Raw genomic sequence first — 21,948 nt, forward strand, 5'->3', positions numbered from 1 at the left:
CAATTGAAATGTGACCGGCCTCTAGGTAGATGAAGAACTGAGAAATATGTGGTGTAACTTAACCTGGAAAGGGATATGATGAATACTTTAACAAATATGCCCAAATATATACATCTGATTCATTGATTCAGAAACATTTATTGAGCACACTGCTATATCTAACACTCTCCTTCAGAGTTACAGCTTCAAAATACTATACAAATTCCTCTTCTGTTGAAGCTGCCTTATGAACTCATGGCACTTTCTTTAATAGTCATGGTGCCCCCAAATCTCTGACACAAGTTAGAAAGGCCTTGTGATGTCAGTTTATGACCAAGGTCAGTGGACAGGTACTTTCTAGCATTAACTAGCTGAAAGAATTTGTATAAATTACTCAATCTCTTTGGGTGTATGTTTTCTTGTTTTAAATGAGGTTGATTGGATGATCTCAGAGGTTCTTGACTCTGGAGCTCTTTTTTCATTTGGAACAGAATTAGTGAAAATGATAGATGGTAAAGCTACAAATTAAATAGCATTTGGGGTTAAAAACATTGTAAGTCTATAAAGTTATGCCTACAGAGTTCTGAAGGTAGTTCAAAAGATGAATACCCCAGCAATAACTTGATTACCCCCTCTCACTCTTAGAATAAGTATAGCTTCCTCAGTTGACTCCTTTGAGAGGCAACATGTATACATACAGATAAAAAATAAGTGGTTCTTCATTAATTTCTAGGCAGCCTTTGCTTAAAATGAGAACTCTTTTCTTGGCAGCTGCCTACCAGATAGGTTTTGGGTATAGGGTTTTTCTTTACATTTGTGTCCTTTGGAATGAGTATTTGTTAGTCTGTTTAAAGAATTTCTTCTACTCTTTCTGCTTGTGACTACCTTTATTTTAGATTTTTATAACAGCTGCTTAAGTTCCCTGTTATTTGTCACCCTTCCTTCAGTTCTTTAAAATGTCCTGTGTGTTGTAGCAGTATGTCTTGTGCAGACACTTCTACACTTGTAGATCGGCTACACTCCAGGACTCCATTTGTTGTTTGTGATCTTACCCCTCACCATTTCATGTTCAGTAAAGATGTTGATAAAATAGTTTTACCATTGACAGTTTAAGGATGGACCAGATAAAACTTTGGTCATATGTTTCTGATTTTAACTCTTTCTATAAACAAACTGCTTACCTGACAGTGTTAACTGATGCCTTCACTCCTCTCCAAGGTGGCTGCTTTTGCTTTTACCAGTTTTCAGTGTTTGCTGACTCCAACATTATAGTCCCCTCAGGAAAATCTAATTGGGACTTAGACACATTAAAGGAGCTTATCACACCATTGCTCTAGTTAATAACAATTACAAAGAATACACACTATGACACAATTTTTGCTCCTGCTTAAAGAGTCAATTATGTTCTGATTCAAAAAAATTTTTAGACCTTGAGTACAGATCAGGTTTGGAGGCATCACCATAAGCCTGTATTGGGTAACCTTTAAAAGTAGTCAGTTACTAGATCACATGGTAATAAGTAAAAAAATTTAACATATTTAGAGTTTCAACTTAATTGTAGCATAGTTTTTACCATAAACTTCCCTGTTAGGTCAACTCTGTTCTCCCACTTGGTGACAGTATACTTTAAATACATCTCACTCCTATTTGAAGTTTCTTTTCATTTACTTTTACCAATTAAAACAATATCTTTTGGGGAAATGACAAGAATAAGAGTGGCTAAGAACATTTTCTATGGAGCAGGCACCAGCAGAGATTTTTATTTAATCCTAATAACAACTCTGTGAGATAGGTACTATTATTATCCCATTTTCCTAACAAAGAATCTGGGCCAGGCAAAGAAATAAGGGATATAGAATCCATTTGAGTGTTACCTTCCTATTTGTAAGAGTTATGTCAGATGGGGAAAGATGTGAGAAGAATGCAAAATTCTATCATGTGTGATGTTAAAGTTAAAACAAGTTAAAGTAGGTAAAGGATAGGATGGATAGTCACTGAAATTTCTTTAGAATCAGAAGGATATTAAAATGAGATGAAAACGTAAAATCCAAGGAAGGTGTAAGAAAACTTAGATATATTTTAGGTTGGAAATTGCAGATGCAGATTGTCTGGAAGAGTTAGATAATAGTTTATCTTGAACCCAGAGAAGACCAAGTGCCTGTATAGGATTTGGAGTCCCAGTTGTTACTATTAAAAAAACAACTCATGGTGCTGGTTACTCATGGAAGAGGATAACCCTAGACGTCTGCAGTCTTAGTCTCATTTCCTAAGGTGAGGGGGAGAAGAATCTCTTCTTGATAAACAACCTCAATCTGCTCTGATGGTAACTCCAGCTAAGTTTGAGGTCTTAATATTGTTTCCTTTGTCCATTGGTTCTCAAGCATGAAGTAGATTTGCCCATTTTAGAATTGCTGCTCACCTCACTGGATGGCTGAACTCACGGCTTTTATATTATCTGTGTTTTAGGACAAAACTGCCTCTGAGTAGTTGAGGCTACAATAAAGCAATGAGTCTCAGACTTTAGTGTGCCTCAGAATCACCCGAAGGCCTTGTTAAAAATGTTGGACGCCTCCTCTAGAGTTTCTGATTCAGTACTTCTGAGCCAGGACCCATAATTTGCATTTCTGACAACTTCTAAAGTAATGCCAGTGCTGCTGATCTGGGGACCACACTTTGAGAATCACTGCTTTCTTTAGTGGGTAAGTCTTTTACCCTTGTTAAGGTTAGAAGTAAATATGGAAATGATGAAGTTCGTTAAATGCTTAGTATTTTTGTATTAAGTTTAGGAATAATCAGTGTATTTGGTCTTTAAAATATTTGTTATATTTCAGAGAATTAGGCCTATTAGAGTGCATACAAATTAGTCTAAGAATCTAATTGAAGATGAATACTTATGTAATTGTTTTTTGAGTGATTTTAAGTTAAAAGGTGCAAGTATTGGGCTAAATTTTGAAACTATTGGAATGTTTAAGAGAACTTAACATTCATTATATTTAACACTTTATTGTAATGTATTTACTAGAGTTAAGTTTTTAGAAAGGTTTTCTTGTTAGAGGCAATTAAAGTGTTTACGATAGTAGAGGTATAAATACAATTTAGTATATATATGTGAGAGAATTTAATTACTCGTTTGTATTTAAGGATATTTAGTTTGTTTTCTGTTTGAGTTGATTAACTATCAAAAGCACCTTAGAAAGTGTGTTAAATTTACTAGTTTTATAAATAGAATACACTTATAGTTGAAGGCTTAAAGGAAAACTAGATTTTTTTATTTGTACTTCAATAAATCAAACATTAATTAAAAAGTAAAGTAACTGCAAATAGTTTTTTTCTGTGTTTATAAAGACTCCCTAATGGCCATCAGCAAACTTACATTGAGACTCTTGATACATTTTTTTGAAGGAATGAATATTAGTACAAAAAAGGGGCATGTTTTAAGACCGAATTAATGTATTAGAGAAAGGCCAAAAATTAGCCTTTGTTTTCTAGCAATCAGTGAAAAAGGGAAATGTGATCAGACATAAATCACAGTGTCTCTAAGATAAAGATAAACCCGTTGCTTAGGCAGGTAAGAAAAACACAACTTTTCCTGATAGAATAAAGAGAAAAAATTCTCATGGAATTCTAATATAGCAAAAAGTGTCCTCATCATCTTTATAGTAAATATTCTAATTTCAAAAAGCTCTTTTTTAACACCGTTCTTTAATGTAGTTCAGTGGTGTGACAACAAAATGCAAGGTAGTAAAAACAGTTCTATACACAACGAAAACAGTTAACCCAAATATGCAGTTATCTGATGGTTTGTCTTAACTGAGGGGTAGGTGCTAGATTATAAACTCTGGTAAAATTAATGCATGCTAACTATGAAGAAGTCACACATAATAAAGATTAAAGCTTAAAAGCCACCTCCAATCCAACTATATAGTGATGTCATTAATGTTAGGGTAGGCATTATTGTTAAGCTCTATTTTATGAATATATACGTATAAAATGATGGATAGATGGTTAGAAGGAAAGAGTGACTGAAAGATATTTGTTTGCCTTAAGAAAGTATTTCCTAAATGGTGTGTCTAAAGTTAAGCAGAATCTGCAGAAATATTAAGAGATTGGTATTATTGTTACATTCTTGTTTCAGTTTTAGGTGGGGTTTCTTTAACTCTTTGAGGTAACATGAGCAGTGTCATCTCCCGTATTTCTTCTCCCCACCTCCTGATATTTATTACATCATAGTTACAATTCTCATACTTATATAGCATAACAGTCACAAATAGTTTTTCCACTACATAATTGTTCAGTACTCCCTGCTACTCCTTTGATCATTCCTAGAGTTTTTATTTTGATAATTTGGTATAATTTCATTCTTGTGGCATTGAATAATGTTTCAGTAAAGAGGTCTTAAGCAAGCTAGACTGTTTTCTTTTTCCCCTAGTAGGTGACTTGCTTTTTATGCATGAATTTCTGAAGAACTTTTATTTTCCAAGCACTTTAATTTAACCAGGAGCAGAAACAGGAATGACTAGATGTGTGTGCACAGGTATGTGTACGTGTAATAGCCTTTTAGAGAGTAGTCACTGTATGGAACAGCCCTGGTCTTGAGATAGAAGGAAAAAAGAGCTTAGAAGTTTAATGTTGGGTCTTAACACTTCTACCTGAAAGACTCATGGTTTCTGTTCATGTTTCCTTGGGAAAAGCAAGTCACATAGCCAAGTCTGACATCCTGACATCAGTGGGATGGTACAGTGTATTTTATATTCCTCCCCAGGGAGGAATACAGAGTATTTAGTAACTGTAAGGTAGTCTATCACAATGACTACCTTAGAAAACAATTAGTTTGACAGAGATTGGAAGATGCTAGTGTTACGGTCACGGGTAGGGAGTTGTATAAGGAAGGCTGTTTCTTCTGTCAGTTATTCAGTCTGCAAGTTTAATCCTTTCAAAAGCTCTACTAACAGTCCTTCTCAAATTTATTGTGCATGCAACGGTGAATCAGTGGTTCTGGAGTGAAACCCGAGATCCTGCCTTCACAGTAAGCTCCCAGGTGATGCCAATGCTGCTGGTCCTCGGAACACAGTTTTACATAGCAAGGCTCTATAGCACTCTGTATCATGGATCTTTTCACTTAGAAGTGAGCCACCCACAACACAGAAATTCCTTGGCTGGGTAGAGGAAGGGAGCATTAAAGGGGAACAAAAAATGGGTTAGAAACCAAGGAGTGTGAGATGTTACCAAATAAAAGGAAAGGTGAGCATTGATAAGGAATTAGTTGGGTGCTTCATAAAGTTCAAATAAAATAAAATTGAAAAAGACTATCAAATTTGCCCTTTAGTTTATTCTCCTTTGCAGGTTTAGGGAACTGGGAAGACAGAAGACATTGCAGTACATTGTGGAATCAGTAAGAGGTGATGGAGTAAAGACAGTGCAAGTAGACTCTTATTTCCAAAAGTTCAGCTATGACAAGAAGCAGAAACACAGGCTGATAATCTAGAGGAGGATGGTTACAAAGTTCAAGAAAAATTGAGGGATTTTTTTAAAGTTTATTTTTGTTTTGACTATGGATAAGCAGTCAATAACAAGTGAAAGGTTGAAAATACAGGCATTTTTTCCTGTACTATTTCACTATAGATGGGATCAGTTAATTAGAAAAGCAGTAATCACCATATTTTTTTAGTTTAGAAGATGCTTTTCAAAGTTTAAAATCTATATTATTGTGTTTGAAATTATTGACTCCCAGCTCAATATTTTTATTTTTAATTTAATTTTATTTTTTTAACATCTTTATTGGAGTATAATTGCTTTACAATGGTGTGTTAGTTTCTGCTTTATAACAAAGTGAATCAGCTATATATATATACATATATCCCCATATTTACTCCCTCTTGCATCTCCCTCCCACTCTCCTTATCCCACCCCTCTAGGTGGTCACAAAGCACCGAGCTGATCACCCTGTGCTATGCGGCTGCTTCCCACTAGCTATCTATTTTACATTTGGTAGTGTATATATGTCCATGCCACTCTCTCACTTTGTCCCAGCTTACCCTTCCCCCTCCCCGTGTCCTCAAGTCCATTCTCTACATCTGCGTCTTTATTCCTGTCCTGCTGCTAGGTTCTCAGAACCATTTTTTTTTTTTTTTTTTTTAAGATTCATATATATGTGTTAGCATACGGTATTTGTTTCTCTCTTTCTGACTTCACTCTGTATGACAGACTCTAGGTCCATCCACCTCACTATAAATAACTCAGCTTTGTTTCTTTTTATGGCTGAGCAATATTCCATTGTATATATGTGCCACATCTTCTTTATCCATTCATCTGTTGATGGACACTTAGGTTGCTTCCATGTCCTGGCTATTGTAAATAGAGCTGCAGTGAACATTGTGGTACGTGACTCTTTATGAATTATGGTTTTCTGAGGGTATATGCCCAGTAGTGGGATTGCTGGGTCATATGGTAGTTCTGTTTTTAGTTTTTTAAGGAACCTCCATACTGTTCTCCATAGTGGCTGTATCAATTTACATTCCCACCAACAGTGCAAGAGGGTTGCCTTTTCTCCACCCTCTCTCCAGCATTTATTGTTTCTAGATTTTTTGATGATGGCCATTCTGACTGGTGTGAGGTGATACCTCATTGTGGTTTTGCTTTGCATTTCTCTAATGATTAGTGATGTTGAGCATCCTTTCATGTGTTTGTTGGCAATCTGTATATCTTCTTTGGAGAAATGTCTATTTAAGTCTTCTGCCCATTTTTGGATTGGGTTGTTTGTTTTTTTGATATTGAGTTGCATGAACTGCCTGTATATTTTGGAGACTAATCCTTTGTTAGTTGCTTCATTTGCAAATATTTTCTCCCATTCTGAGGGCTGTCTTTTCGTCTTTTTTATTGTTTTCCTTGCTGTGCAAAAGCTTTTAAGTTTCATTAGGTCCCATTTGTTTATTTTTGGTTTTATTTCCATGTCTCTAGTTGGTGGGTCAAAAAGGATCTTGCTGTGATTTATGTCATAAAGTGTTCTGCCTATGTTTTCCTCTGTGAGTTTTATAGTGTCTGGCCTTACATTTAGGTCTTTAATCCATTGTGAGTTTATTTTTGTGTATGGTGTTGGGGAGTGTTCTGATTTCATTCTTTTACATGTAGCTGTCCAGTTTTCCCAGCACCACTTATTGAAGAGGCTGTCTTTTCTCCATTGTATATTCTTGCCTCCTTTATCAAAAATAAGGTGACCATGTGTGTGTTGGGCTTATCTCTGGGGTTTCTATCCTGTTCCACTGATCTATATTTCTGTTTTTGTGCCAGTAACATACTGTCTTGATTACTGTAACTTTGTAGTATAGTCTGAAGTCCAGGAGCCTGATTCCTCCAGCTCTGTTTTTCTTTCTCAGGATTGCTTTGGCTATTCGGGGTCTTCTGTGTTTCCCTACAAACTGTGAAATTTTCTGTTCTAGTTCTGTGAAAAATACCATTGGTAGTTTGATAGGAATTGCATTGAATCTGGATATTGCTTTGGGTACTATAGTCATTTTCACAATGTGGATTCTTCCAATCCAAGCATATGGTATATCTCTCCATCTGTTTGTATCGTCTTTACTTTCTTTCATGAGTGTCTTATAGTTTTCTGCACACAGGTACTTTGCTTCCTTAGGTAGGTTTATTCCTCGGTATTTTATTCTTTCTGTTGCAGTGGTAAATGGGAGTGTTTCCTTAATTTCTCTTTCCGATTTTTCATCATTAGTATATAGGAATGCAAGAGATTTCTGTGCATTAATTTTGTATCCTTCTCCTTTAGCAAATTCGTTGATTAGCTCTAGAGTTTTCTGGTAGAGTCTTTAGGATTCTTTATGTATAGTATCGTGGCATCTGCAAACAGTGACCGCTTTACATCTTCTTTTCCGATTTGGATTCCTTTTATTTCTTTTTCTTCTCTTATTGCTGTGGCTAAAATTTCCAAAACTGTGTTGAATAATCGTGGTGAGAGTGGGCAACCTTGTCTTGTTCCTAATCTTAGTGAAAATGATTTCAGTTTTTCACCATTGAGAATGATGTTGACTGTGGGTTTATCATATATGGCCTTTATTATGTTGAGGTAAGTTCCCTCTATGCCTACTTTCTGCAGGGTTTTTATCATAAATGGGTGTTGAATTTTGTCAGAAGTTTTTTCTGCATCTATTGAGATGATCATATGGTTTTTATCCTTCAGTTTGTTAATATGGTGTATTACATTGATTGAATTGTGTGTACTGAGGAATCCTTGCATTCCTGGGATAAACCCCACTTGATCATGGTGTATGATCCTTTTAATGTGCTGTTGGATTCTGTTTGCTAGTATTTTGTTGAGGATTTTTGCATCTATGTTCATCAGTGATATTGGCCTGTAGTTTTCTTTCTTTGTGACATCTTTGTCTGGTTTTGGTATCAGGGTGATGGTGGCCTCATAGAATGAGTTTGGGAGTGTTCCTCCCTTTGCTATATTTTGGAAGAGTTTGAGAAGGATAGGTGTTAGCTCTTCTCTAAATGTTTGATAGAACTCACCTGTGAAGCCATCTGGTTCTGGGCTTTTGTTTGTTGGAAGATTTTTAATCACATTCTCAATTTCAGTGCTTGTGATTGGTCTGTTTATGTTTTCTATTCCTTCCTGGTTCAGTCTTGGAAGATTATACCTTTCTAAGAATTTGTCCATTTCTTCCAGGTTGTCCATTTTATTGGCATATAGTTGCTTGTAGTCATCTCTCATGATCCTTTGTGTTTCTGCAGTGTCGGTTGTTACTTCTCCTTTTTCATTTCTAATTCTGTTGATTTGAGCCTTCTCCCTTTTTTTCTTGATGAGTCTGGCTAAAGGTTTATCAGTTTTGTTTATCTTCTCAAAGAACCAGCTTTTAGTTATATTGATCTTTGCTATCGTTTCCTTCATTTCTTTTTCATTTATTTCTGATCTGATCTTTATAATTTCTTTCCTTCTGCTAACTTTGGGGTTTTTTTGGTTCTTCTTTCTCTAATTGCTTTAGGTGTAAGGTTAGGTTGTTTATGTGAGATGTTTCTTGTTTCTTGAGGTAGGATTGTATTGCTGTAAACTTCCCTCTTAGAACTGCTTTTGCTGCATCCCATAGGTTTTGGGTCGTCGTGTCTTCATTGTCATTTGTTTCTAGGTGTTTTCTGATTTCCTCTTTGATTTCTTCAGTGACCTCTTGGTTATTAAGTAATGTATTGTATAGCCTCCACGTGTTCGTATTTTTCACAGATTTTTTTTCCTGTAATTGACATCTAGTCTCATAGCGTTGTGGCCGGAAAAGATACTTGATACGATTTCTGTTTTCTTAAATTTACCAAGGCTTGATTTCTGACCCAGGATGTGATCTGTCCTGGAGAATGTTCCATGAGCACTTGAGAAGAAAGTGTATTCTGTTGATTTTGGATGGAATGTCCTTTATCAGTTAAGTTCCATCTTATTTAATGTATCATTTAAAGCTTGTGTTCCCTTATTTATTTTCATTTTGGAGATCTGTCCATTGGTGAAAGTGGGGTGGTAAAGTCCCCTACTATGATTGTGTTACTGTCAATTTCCCCTTTTATGGCTGTTAGCATTTGCCTTATGTATTGAGGTGCTCTTATGTTGGGTGCATAAATATTTACAATTGTTATATCTTCTTCTTGGATTGATCCCGTGATCATTATGTAGTGTCCTTCTTTGTCTCTTGTCATAGTCTTTATTTTAAAGTCGATTTTGTCTGATATGAGAATTGCTACTCCAGCTTTCTTCTGATTGCCATTTGCACGGAATATCTTTTTCCATCCCCTCACTTTCAGTCTGTATGTGTCCCTAGGTCTGAAGTGGGTCTCTTGTAGACAGCATATATATGGGTCTTGTTTTTATATCCGTTCAGCCAGTCTGTGTCTTTGGGTTGGAGCATTTAATCCATTTACATTTAAGGTAGTTATCGATACAATGTTCCTATTACCATTTTCTTAATTGTTTTGGGTTTGTTATTGTAGGTCTTTTCCTTCTCTTGTGTTTCCTGCCGAGAGAGGTTGCTTTAGCATTTGTTGTAGAGCTGGTTTGGAGGTGTTGAATTCTCTTAGCTTTTGCTTGTCTGTGAAGGTTTTAATTTCTCCATCAAATCTGAGTGAGATCCTTGCTGGGTAGAGTAATCTTGGTTGTAGGTTTTTCCCTTTCATCACTTTAAATACGTCCTGCCACTCCCTTCTGGCTTGCAGAGTTTCTGCTGAAAGATCAGCTGTTAACCTTATGGGGATTCCCTTGTATGTTATTTGTTGTTTTTCCTTTGTTGCTTTTAATATTTGTTCTTTGTATTTAATTTTTGATAGATTAGTATGTGTCTTGGCGTGTTTCTCCTTGGATTTATCCTGTATGGGACTCTCTGCGCTTCCTGGACTTGATTGACTATTTCCTTTCCTATGTTAGGGAAGCTTTCAACTGTAATATCTTCAGATATTTTCTCAGTCCCTTTCTTTTTCTCTTCTTCTTCTGGGACCACTATAATTCGAATGTTGGTGCGTTTAATGTTGTCCCAGAGGTGTCTGAGACTGTGCTCAATTCTTTTCTTTTTTGTTTATTCTGCTCTGCAGTGGTTATTTCCATTATTTTATCTTCCAGTTCACTTTTCCGTTCTTCTGCCTCAGTTGTTCTGCTATTGATTCCTTCTAGAGAACTTTTAATTTCATTTATTGTGTGGTTCATCATTGTTTGTTTGCTCTTCAGTTCTTCTAGGTACTTGTTCAGTGTTTCTTGTATTTTCTCCATTCTATTTCCAAGATTTTGGATCATCTTTACTATCCTTATGCTTAATTCTTTTTCAGGTAGACTGCCTATTTCCTCTTCATTTGTTTGGTCTGGTGGGTTTTTACCTTGACCCTTCATCTGCTGTGTGTTTCTCTGTCTTCTCATTTTGCTTAACTTACTGTGTTTGGGGTCTCCTTTTTGCAGCCTGCAGGTTCGTAGTTCCCGTTATTTTTGGTGTCCGCCTCCAGTGGGTAAGGTTGGTTCAGTAGCTTGTGTCGCCTTTCTGCTGGAGGGGACTGGTGCCTGTGTTCAGGTGGATGAGGCTGGATCTTGTCTTTCTGGTGGGCAGGACTGCATCTGGTGGTGTGTTTTGGGGTGTCTGCGAACTTGTTACGATTTTAGGCAGCTTCTCTTCTAATTGGTGGAGTTGTGTTCCTGTCTTGCTAGTTGTTTGGCATAGGGTGTCCAGCACTGTAGCTTGCTGGTCGTTGAGTGGAGCTGGGTCTTCACGTTGAGATGGAGATCTCTGGGAGAGCTTTCATCATTTGATATTACGTGGAGCCAGGAGGTGTCTGTTGGACCAATGTCCTGAACTCAGCTCTCCCACCTCAGAGGCACAGGCCTACACCCAGCCGCAGCACCAAGACCCTATCAGCCAAATGGCTCAGAAGAAAAAGGAGGGGGAGAGAGAGAGAAAAAGAAAGAAAGAGAAAATAAAAAGTTATTCGAATAAAAAATATAAAATAGTTATTACAAATTAAAAAATTAAAATGTAATAAAAAAAAGAAAATAAAAGAAAGAAGAGAGCAACCAAACCAAAAAACAAATCCACCAATAAGAACAAGAGCTAAAAACTATACTAAAAAAAACCCAAAAAAACGGACAGACAGAACCCTAGGACAGATGGTAAAAGCAAAGCTATACAGACAGAATCACACAAAGAAGCATACACATCCACACTCACAAAAAGAGAAAAAGGAAAAAAATATATATATTGTTGTTCCCAAAGTCCACCGCCTCAATTTTGGGATGATTCATTGTCTATTCAGGTATACAGGGTACATCAAGTTGATTGTGGAGATTTAATTTGCTGCTCCTGAGGCTGCATGGAAAGATTTCTCTTTCTCTTCTTTGTTCGCACAGCTCCTGGGGTTCAGGTTTGGATTTGGCCCTGCCTCTGCGTGTAGGTTGCCTGAGGGTGTCTGTTCTTCACTCAGACCAGACGGGGTTAAAGTAGCAGCTGATTAAGGGGCTCTGGCTCACTCAGGCTGGGGAGAGGGAGGGGTACGGAGTGCGGGGCGAGCCTGCGGTGTCAGAGGCCGGCATGACGTTGCACCAGCCTGAGGTGCGCCGTGTGTTCTCCCAGGGAAGTTGTCCCTGGATCACGGGACCCTGGCAGTGGCGGACTGCACAGGCTCCCAGGAGGGGAAGTGTGGATAGTGACCTGTGCTTGCACACAGGCTTCTTGGTGGCTGCAGAAGCAGCCTTAGTGTTTCATGCCCGTCTCTGGTGTCCGCGCTGATAGCCGCGGCTTGTGCCGGTCTCTGGAGCTCGTTTAAGTGGTGCTCTGAGTCCCCTCTCCTTGTGCACCCCGAAACAATGGTCCCTTGCCTCTTAGGCAGGTCCAGACTTTTTCCCAGACTCCCTCCCAGCTAGCTGTGGCGCACTAGCCCCCTTCAGGCTGTGTTCACGCAGCCAACCCCAGTCCTCTCCCTGGGATCCTCCCTCCGAAGCCGGAGCCTCAGCTCCCAGCCCCCACCCGCCCCAGCGGGTAAGCAGACAAGCCTCTTGGGCTGGTGAGTGCTGGTTGTCACTGATCCTTTGTGCGTTAATCTCTTTGCTTTGCCCTTTGCACCCCTGTTGCTGTGCTCTCCTCCGTGGCTCCGAAGCTTCCCCCCCGCCGCCACCCCCTGTCTCCGCCAGTGAAGGGGCTTCCTAGAGTGTGGAAACTTTTCCTCCTTCACAGCTCCCTCCCCGAGGTGCAGGTCCTGTCCCTATTCTTTTGTCTCTGTTTTTCTTTTTTTTTTTTTGGCCCTTTCCAGGTACGTGCAAGTTTCTTTCCTTTTCGGAAGTCTGAGGTCTTCTGCCAGCATTCAGTAGGTGTTCTGTAGGAGTTGCTCCACATGTAGATGTATTTCTGATGTTTTTGTGCGGAGGAAGGTAATCACCACGTCTTACTCTTCCGCCATCTTGAAGGTCTATGTCAATATTTTTAAATCATCAAACTTTTTATCAGAAGCTACTACCAAAATTACCATATTCAGTTATACTAGGTGTCTTTTCGTATATTAAAACCTCCTACAGTTTTCATTGTTGGTTTTCAGCCTTGCTTTCTTCTTCCAGTTTGCCTTTCCCATTCTATTACCAACATGATTTTTAATTTAAAGTCTGATACTGCTTTCTCATTTCTCTACTTAAAAATCTTTTGGAACTTCTCCATCTGGTAATAGCAAGCTAGGTAATTCAGACTGTCCTGTTGAGAACAATTTAAAAAGCTGGGCCAGTCATTAAAAAGTCTACAAGTAACAAATCCTGGAGAGGATGTGGAGAAAAGGGAACTCTCCTATGCTGTTGGTGGGAATGTAAATTGGCGCAGCCACTGTGGAAAACCATGTGAAGTTTCCTTAGTAAACTAAAAATAGAGTTGTCGTATGATTCAGCAGTCTGACTCCTGGGCATATATCTGGTGAAAATTCTAATTTCGAAAGATACATGCGCCTCAGTGTTCACAGCAGCACTATTTACAATAGCCAAGACATGGAAGCAACCTAAATGCCTGTCGACAGATGAATGGATAAAGAGGATGTGGTATATATGCCCAATAAAATACTACTCCGCCATAAAAAAGAATGAAATAATGCCATTTGCAGCAACTTGGATGGACCTAGAGATTATGATACTAAGTGAAGTAAGTCAGAAAGAGGAAGACAGATACCATATGATATTACTTATATGTGGAATCTAAAATATGATACAAATGAACTTATATACAAAACAGAGGCAGACTCATAGGCTTAGAAAACAAACTTACGGTTACCAAAGGGTAAGGGAGGTGGGGGAGGGACAAATTAGGAGTTTGGGATTAGCAGAAATAAACTACTATATATAAAATAGATAAACTAAACAAGGTCCTACTATATAGCACAGGGAACTATATTCAATATCCTGTTATAAACCACAATGGAAAAGAATATGAAAATGAATATGTATATATATGTATAACTAAATCACTTTGCTGTTTATCAGAAACTAACACAATATTGTAAATCAACTATACTTCAATTATAGATAAATAAATAGCTGAGTGAAAACAAAACAAATTTTATGGCGGGTATTAGAATGCTAACTGATATGACTAGATTAGGATCTGAGTGCTGACAGAGGCCCAAGGAGGAGCAGCTCCAATTTGGGATTGCTTTTCTTCCCTGGGGGTTGTGTTGATTCCAGAAGCAACAGCTGAGAGATTAAGAGGTGCTTTTGGTAGCCTGTTGGGTATAAGGAGACAGGGACAGAGTACAAGACCCACCACAGGAGAGGGGTGAACTCCTCTCACTTAGGACCCCAAAATGCTGTACCTTAGGATACAGAAAAACTGAAGTGGCTAGGCTCTCATAGGATGGTAGCTCAGCTTTAAATTATCATTCCTGTAACTGCATTAATAAGATCTGGTATTGCTAGTGTCCTCAAGTATTTGGCAGAAGCAAACATCTTTTCTGGAGAAATACAGCTTTCTTTGTGTCAAATTCTGTCTATAGACCAATTTTCAAATTTAGTATCCAGTATATAAAATATAATTAGGCACCTGACAAGATAGCAGAAAAAACAAGAAAATAGAAACAGACCCACAGGAACTCTATATCTTGTAGTTACCAGATTTGAAATAGCTGTGTTGAGAATTTTGAGCTAATTGAGAGTTTTGTAGAGGTACAAACTATAAAAAAGAAAAATGGATATTCTAGAATTGAAAAATGTAATTAATTTTTTAGATTAATGAAATCTAAAGGTCTTAATTAGGATCTTTGTGGATGAATTTAACAGCAAATTAGCCACCACAGAAGAGAGAATTAGTGAATTGAAAGATAGGTCAGAAGAAAATATCCAGAATAAAGAGAGAGGGACGAAAAAGTGGAAAATAAAGGAGGGGGTAAGCTTAATACAAAATATAATTAGAAGTTCTTGGGACTTCCCTGGTGGCACAGTGGTTAAGAATCTGCCTGCCAGTGCAGGGGACATGGGTTCAGTCCCTGTCCAGGAAGATCCCACATGCCACGGAGCAACTAAGCCCGTGCACCACAACTACTGAGCCTCCGCTCTAGAGCCCATGAGCCACAACTACTGAGCCCACGCATCACAACTGCTAAGCCTGGACACCACAACTACTGAAGCCTGCGTGCCCTAGAGCCCATGCACCGCAACTACTGAGCTCATGTGCCGCAATTACTGAAGCCCGGTTGCTCTAGGGCCCGCGTGCTGCTGCTACTGAGCCTACATGTCACTCCACAACAAGAGAAGCCACCTCAGTGAGAAGCCTGCGCACCACAACAAAGAGTAGCCCCTGCTTGCCGCAACTGGAGAAAACCCATGCCCAGCAATGAAGACCCAACACAGCCAAAAAAGAAAAAAAAAAGTTTTAATTAGAAGTTCTAACGTGTGTATATTTGAGTCCCCAAATGAAAGGAGAGAAGGGGGGCAAAAGTATTATTTAATGAGAGGATGGCTGAAAACTCCAAGACTGATGAAATACTTTAATTCACAGATTCAGGCATCCCTACAGGCCCCTAGTGGAATCAATACAAATCTCACTAAAGATGAAAAATCTTAAAAGCAGTCAGAACAAGTAGTCAATGATGTAGCGATAAGATTGACAGTTGATTTCTCAACAGAAACAGTGGAAACTAAATGGCAGGGGAAAATACCTACCAGCTTAGAATCCATCCCCTGTGAAATTACCCAGAGATGCAATTAAAATGGTAAATATGAGGGCAAAACTAAATGAATGTTGACTGTCTAGAAGAATAATAATGTCTTACAGTGTTTTTAAATACACATACATGCAATTAAAGTATGTAATAACAATTGCATATAAGTCTTGGTAAAGGTACATAGTTTTTAACATCCTTACATTATCCAGAAAGATGATAAAAGTGCTAATTAATACTAGATAGTGAAAAATTAGTAATTTAGGCTGTAACCTATGGGATGACCACTAACATAATAGTTAAAGAGTATGTCAAACTTTAAGGCAAAAAATATTGTAAGAAAAGTTTCAATATACCGGGAAGATGTAATCTAAAACAATTAGTAGGTGTTCGGTTCTTAATTTGTATGAACCTAATATCACGGTCTCAAAATATAGAAAGCAAAGTAAGGAGACTTAGGAGGACCTGAATAACCCACAATCATAGTGGGAGATTTTAACAGTCTCTATCAGCAATTTAAAGAATAAGCATGCAGAAGCAAACCAATATGGATGTAGAACATTTAAACAACACAATCAGCAAACTTAATCTCATGGATGTGGAGATAGGAGTGTGTGTGTGTGTGTATGTATGCATATCCACACATACACACAAACACACATATAACACTACCCTACAGTACAGAATACACATTCTTTTCAAGCACGTATGGAGCATTTACTAAATGTATATGTGATTATAGAGCAAGTTTCAACGAATTTTATAGGTTTTAACTATTTAAGAGTATTTTCTTTCACCACAGTACAATTAAGCTAGAAATCAGTAACCAAAAGATAAAAATTTTAAATTTTCATAGATCGGCAAATTAAACAATATTCTCTAAATAGCAAAAGAAGAAATTAGGGTAGAAGCCATAAAATATTTTGGATGGAATTATTAAAATACAGTGTATCAAAACTTGTAGGATGCAGTCTAGAAAGGAATTTCTTTTTTTAGATTACATATATTAAGTTTTTGCTTCTGATAATGATGGAGTAAAATATAACTCCCTGCTGTTTCCACTATACCAGATAATTATATCTCAGGGAAAGTCATATGTATTCATTTATTTATCAGATATTTATTGAACACCTACCATATGTCATGTTTACTACTGTATTAGGTGCTGGGTATATAGCATTGTTTCTCAGCCTCAGCAGTGTTGACATTTTGTGACATTGTTCTTTTTTGGGGGGACTGTTGTGTGCATTGTTTAGCACACAATGTTTAGCAGTATCCACGGCCTATACCCATTAGATGCCAGTAATACTCCTTCATTTTGATAACCAAAATTGTGCCTTGGTTTTCTCAGTTGTAAAATGGGGATAATAATGATACCCACTTTATAAGGTTGATGAATTAGGTAAGACAATAAGTAAATATAAAGTCCTTAGAACAGTGCCTGGAATATGCTAGGCACTTGGTAAATGTTAACTATTATTTTGATTGTCAAATGACAAATATCTATGCATTTCTAAACTGTGATAATTTTTGTAAAGAAGAAAAATAGGACCTCTCCTTTCCATACTCCCAATCTAGATTCACGTTTGCTGGCAACTGTCTTTAAAAGGGTATTATTAAGTTACCATGTAAGAAAGGGTATTATAAAGTTACCAAGTAAGAGACTGGACTAGGTAACAACTGTGATCACTTTCAACTCTCAAGTATTGTGATTATATTTTCATATTGATAGAAAAGAATGATCAGTGTATTTCATTGTACTCTGGTACTTATATTTGTGAATACATGTTTTAATATTGGTTATTAAAATAATCTTAGAACTATTTTTATAATATTATTACAATCTATTTTACAATTTTAAATTATTAAAGTGAATGCTTTCAATTTGTTTGAAACTTTAAACTGCAGAAAACTGGTATATTAGTTTCTTTCCTCTGAACTGCACTCCATGGCAAACTTTTGAAAATGGTAGTGCAGTTGCAAACTTAATTGTGATTAAATGTTTAATGAACTCTTTAACGGATTGAAAAACTACTGTTAGACAAATAAGTGTAGACTAATGTTTACTCCTGAAATCAATTAAGAAGGGATATATATTACTAGTTAAAAGTAACCTGTAATTGTATTTTGCATTGCTTTTAAATTGCAAAATGAGGAAGGTGTTTTTGGCTCCTGCTGTTTATGAAATAGCAGAAATAAATTAATTTTTAAAATTTATTTAAAAATAGTTTTAATGTTTTATCACAAAAAATCAAATTCACATATATGCTGTTCATTGGAGAAAAAATTAGAATATAGTGATAAGCAAAAATATTGTCTTTCCCTAAGAATTGTACCATTTTGCATTCTCACCATACCTTTAGAAAAATGCCTCTTTTTCTACAGCCAGACGGTATATATATATTTTTTTCCTTTGTCCACTTTTCTTTAAAAAAAAAAATGACTGTAAGAATTGTGGCAGTTCTAGGTACAGTTCAAGTTGTAGCTTCAAAACATTAGTTCATTCAAATGTGATGCTTGCCTTGTGTCAGGCTCTTTGTTAGGCACTGAGAAGTCGTTGTGAACAAAGCAAGCCCGGTGTTTTATAGGTTACAGTTTAGTGGGAGAGATGTAAAAAGAAACTTTAAACTGTGCCAGATGCTGTGAAGGAGACAAAGATGCTCTGTGACTAATAACAGAGATCTGGCTTAGCCTGGGTGATCAGGAAGGTTTTAGGACAGCCTTTTTAAGTATTGCAGAGCTAACTGACCTCTTTCGGATTCAGACTTGATTATTAATATTATTTTTGTTATTGTTAATGCTTCATTAGAACCATTCACCCAACTGAGCTAATTAGATACATATAAACAAACTCTAGTATGGTCAAAATGTCAATTAAGATTGGATAGGTGGAGAACAATGAAGTAGATATTTTCTGGATTCTTTAGGCTTAGGTAGAACTAATTTTTCTTTGAAAATTACTGTTTTAATCTTATAAAAATTGAGTGTGAGTATAGCATTTTGCTATGTTTACTATCTTACTCAGTTTTGAGTTTTTTATTAGTTTTTTAGAGATTGATTTTATTTAAAATTGTTTAGGTAGGAGTGGTATTTTATAAGTTCAGTGCAGTCTTTGTTACATGAAGTATAGATGAGAAGATTAACATTAATGCAAAATTTGAACTAAAACAGATACCATAAACTTGGTGGTAATGATGTGTTCAAGTGAAATGTCTTGATAAGCAAGTGAAAAACAGTTGGCACTCTATCTGAAATGAAGTGCATAAAAGTATGTTTATATATGAAAGAGTATCTTAATCTACTTCATGGTATATGTAAGGAATTCAGTAATTTAATACAATTCCATAGAGACGACTGTCTTTTACTATGATTATAGAAGTAGAGACATTTTCTTCTGTGAAGATTAATGTTACATATTTCAGACTTGGTTTGGTTAATAATAATAATAATCTTCAAATATAGCTTTATTATAATCAGGTTAGATATGTTGAAAGATATGGCCCTAAATTTACTTTTTAATACCTTCCTTTCAGCTGACAGTTACTTAGGTTTTGAATTGACTTCCAGTTATTATAGTGTTTCATACTGGTCAGTTCGTAAAGCAAGCAGGAAGGAAGTACATTTACTTATTTTGATACTCGGTTGTATTTTAGAGTGGAGAATGTTAAGTAGCAAGCTGTATTACTGGTGAATCCAGTAGATATCTGCCCAGTGAGCTCTATTTAGCAGTCCTTGACATTACTGTGAAAGGAAAATGAATTTAATAGAGTTTTGCATCATTTTTTTTTTTTTTCAGACACTGGCCAAAAGAAGACCCTAGACAAGAAAGATGGGAGAAGAATGTCTTTTCAGAAACCCAAAGGGACTACTGAATATACTGTAAGTTATTTGTTTTGAAAAAGCTGATTTCTCTTTGTGATAGTCTTATTTGAGACATTCTTTGTTTATGCTGTAAATAAGACAAAGGTTCCTAATTGCCTTATTTTAAAAATCTGTACACCACTTTCGATAACTGTTTTACGAATAATAATGATACTTCAGTTCTTAACTGTATTTTAGGATTTTTTTTTCCTTAAAGAAAAATTTTATTAAGTGTGATATAAAGATAATTATTCTAACAAATTTAACAAAATGATAATTTACTTGGAGTTAAAGTTCCTGTGGTACAATAATTTTTTATTAGGTTAGACTTTTAGGGAAATATTTACTTTTTTAGAAATGTGATCTTCATTATATTCCCAGCAGTGCTAACGATAATGAAAATGGCAGATACAATACGGAAAAAACAAGTTGATATTAATTTTCCAGAATAACCTCTCACATTAGATTATTGGCACTGATTTTTAGCTAAGTTTCTATGTTCTTGAAATGACCCTCAAATTTCCTTGCCGTCAGCTTTTCGTATTTCTGGTTACTATGGAAAACTGAAGTGAGAAATCTACTTTAGTCTGTGATGTGCTGCTTCTTTGATTGAATGTAAATGTTGTTAGGTAATTATAACATGTTAAAAAGCTGTTATTTTAACTGAGCTTAATTTTGTGTTATTTTGTGTTTTTCTAATATGTTATTGTAACTGTATTAAGAAGAAAATAGCAAGTTGAAACAATTTGTCCATTTGTGTCATCATGAAGCCTTCCAATCTTGGTTTGAGTCTTGATTATTTTTCATAAATTCTAAAAATTGAACAAATTATCAAAGCCTTGAGTTATACTTTATTTTCATATACTGTATAATTGACAATTTGAGATTTTAAGTATTTTAAAAAGGTTTGAAACCAGATAATTTAGGGTAGAATTATATTTACTACTATCAAAAGAATCTCCTCTTAAACATATTATAAACTTGAGTGTGCTTGTACCTTCTCTGCATGATTGAGAAATTGAGAATATAAATTCAGACAGTAAAATATTGAGTAATGTAGTTTGATGTATTCATCAGCGTTTATTAAGACATAAGACTGTAGGCATGAGGCATAAGATGTTATGTACATATGTAATCCTGTGGTTTTGAAGAATTACAAAAGTTCAGTTGGTTTTGAATTCAGGAGTTTACCAATTTTTTTCTTGTAATTCAATAAAACTTGTGTTATCGGTAGCAAATTTAAATTTAAATTAAGAACCATTATTTTGGGCAAAGGTTAATTGAAACTTGGCCATTTGTATCCTTGGGTTCTGCATCAACGGATTCAGCCAACCATGGATGGAAATATTGGGGAGAAAAACATTCCAGAAAGTTCCAAAAAGCAAAACTTGAATTTCCCGTACTGGCCACTATTTACATACATTGTATTAGGTATTATAAGTAATCTAGAGATGATTTAATGTAAATATTTAACCTAAATATAGTATAAATTAGTCATTGTACCTTAGGTAGCTTTAAAGTTAAAATCATATATATATATTACGTATGTGTTTATATATGCACATATGCACATACACACACAGTTTTTAACTATAAAATTATTTTCAGCAGGATCAAGTAGACCTTGAAAATGCTATCCATAACCATTTTCTTCCTAGTTAATTTAATATCCCTGTACCATTCTACCGAAAGCCTTGTCCAAGGTCGCTAATGATTTTCTAATTATTAAACCTGGTGGCTTTTTCTTTGTTGTTGCATAACACTCACTGTTCCTTCTTTCTGGTTTTACTTTCCTTCTCAGTGTTCTTTAATGTATCTTTCAGTGAGGATCTGTGAATGGATAATCAGGCAGTGTCTGAAAAGTCTTCATTGCACCCTCATTCCTGGTAGTTGAGCTGCCTATAGATTATTAGGTTAACAGTTATTTTCTGTCAACACTTTGAATGTAGTTATCTATTATCTTATGCCCTTCTGTTGCCTTTTTATTTTTGTTCATTTCTAGGCAGTCTTCTTTTTTTAGATTGTTTTTTGAAGTTTCCTTCTTGTCCTTACAGTTCTGTAGTGCCACTGTGATAAATCTAGATTCAGACAAATTTTTATCTTACTTATTGTGTTTCTTCACTCTAAGGAATCATGCCATTCGTAAATTCTGGAAAATTATCAGCCATTATTTCTTTGATTATATACTCTCCTTTCTCAATTTGTTCTTGAAACTAATTGTACTACATTTTGCTATCATTATGCTTCATTGCCCTGTTCTTGCTAACATTTTGACTGTATCTTACACCTCTTTCACTGGTTGTTCTGCTCTTGTTGATTCCAAATGTGAGTGGTTCCTTGTATCTTTTCACTTTCCCATTTATATTCTGCAACTTGGAGAGCTTAAGAACTTTACTATATGAAGTAAGACCCAAACTTTTTTCTATTTCTACCTTTCTAGATGCTTACATTTCCTACCACCAC

At 36.1% G+C, this 21,948-nt stretch overlaps 1 protein-coding gene across 9 annotated transcripts in view; it reads left to right on the forward strand.

The window, feature by feature from the left end:
* OXR1 (oxidation resistance 1) overlaps positions 1–21,948 on the forward strand; it is a 452,616-nt gene that overhangs the window by 356,015 nt on the left and 74,653 nt on the right. For 8 of the 9 annotated variants that reach the window (XM_068525406.1, XM_068525409.1, XM_068525407.1 and 5 more), the window contains one exon: positions 19,421–19,503. In XM_068525406.1, the coding sequence (XP_068381507.1) occupies positions 19,421–19,503 (83 nt within the window). Of the gene's footprint in view, positions 1–2,490; positions 2,679–19,420; positions 19,504–21,948 lie in introns of those variants that run through there. The other variant, XM_068525413.1, reaches the window with a different exon arrangement.

Source organism: Eschrichtius robustus, chromosome 17 (genome assembly GCF_028021215.1).
Source record: "Eschrichtius robustus isolate mEscRob2 chromosome 17, mEscRob2.pri, whole genome shotgun sequence".
Lineage (NCBI taxonomy): Eukaryota > Metazoa > Chordata > Mammalia > Artiodactyla > Eschrichtiidae > Eschrichtius > Eschrichtius robustus.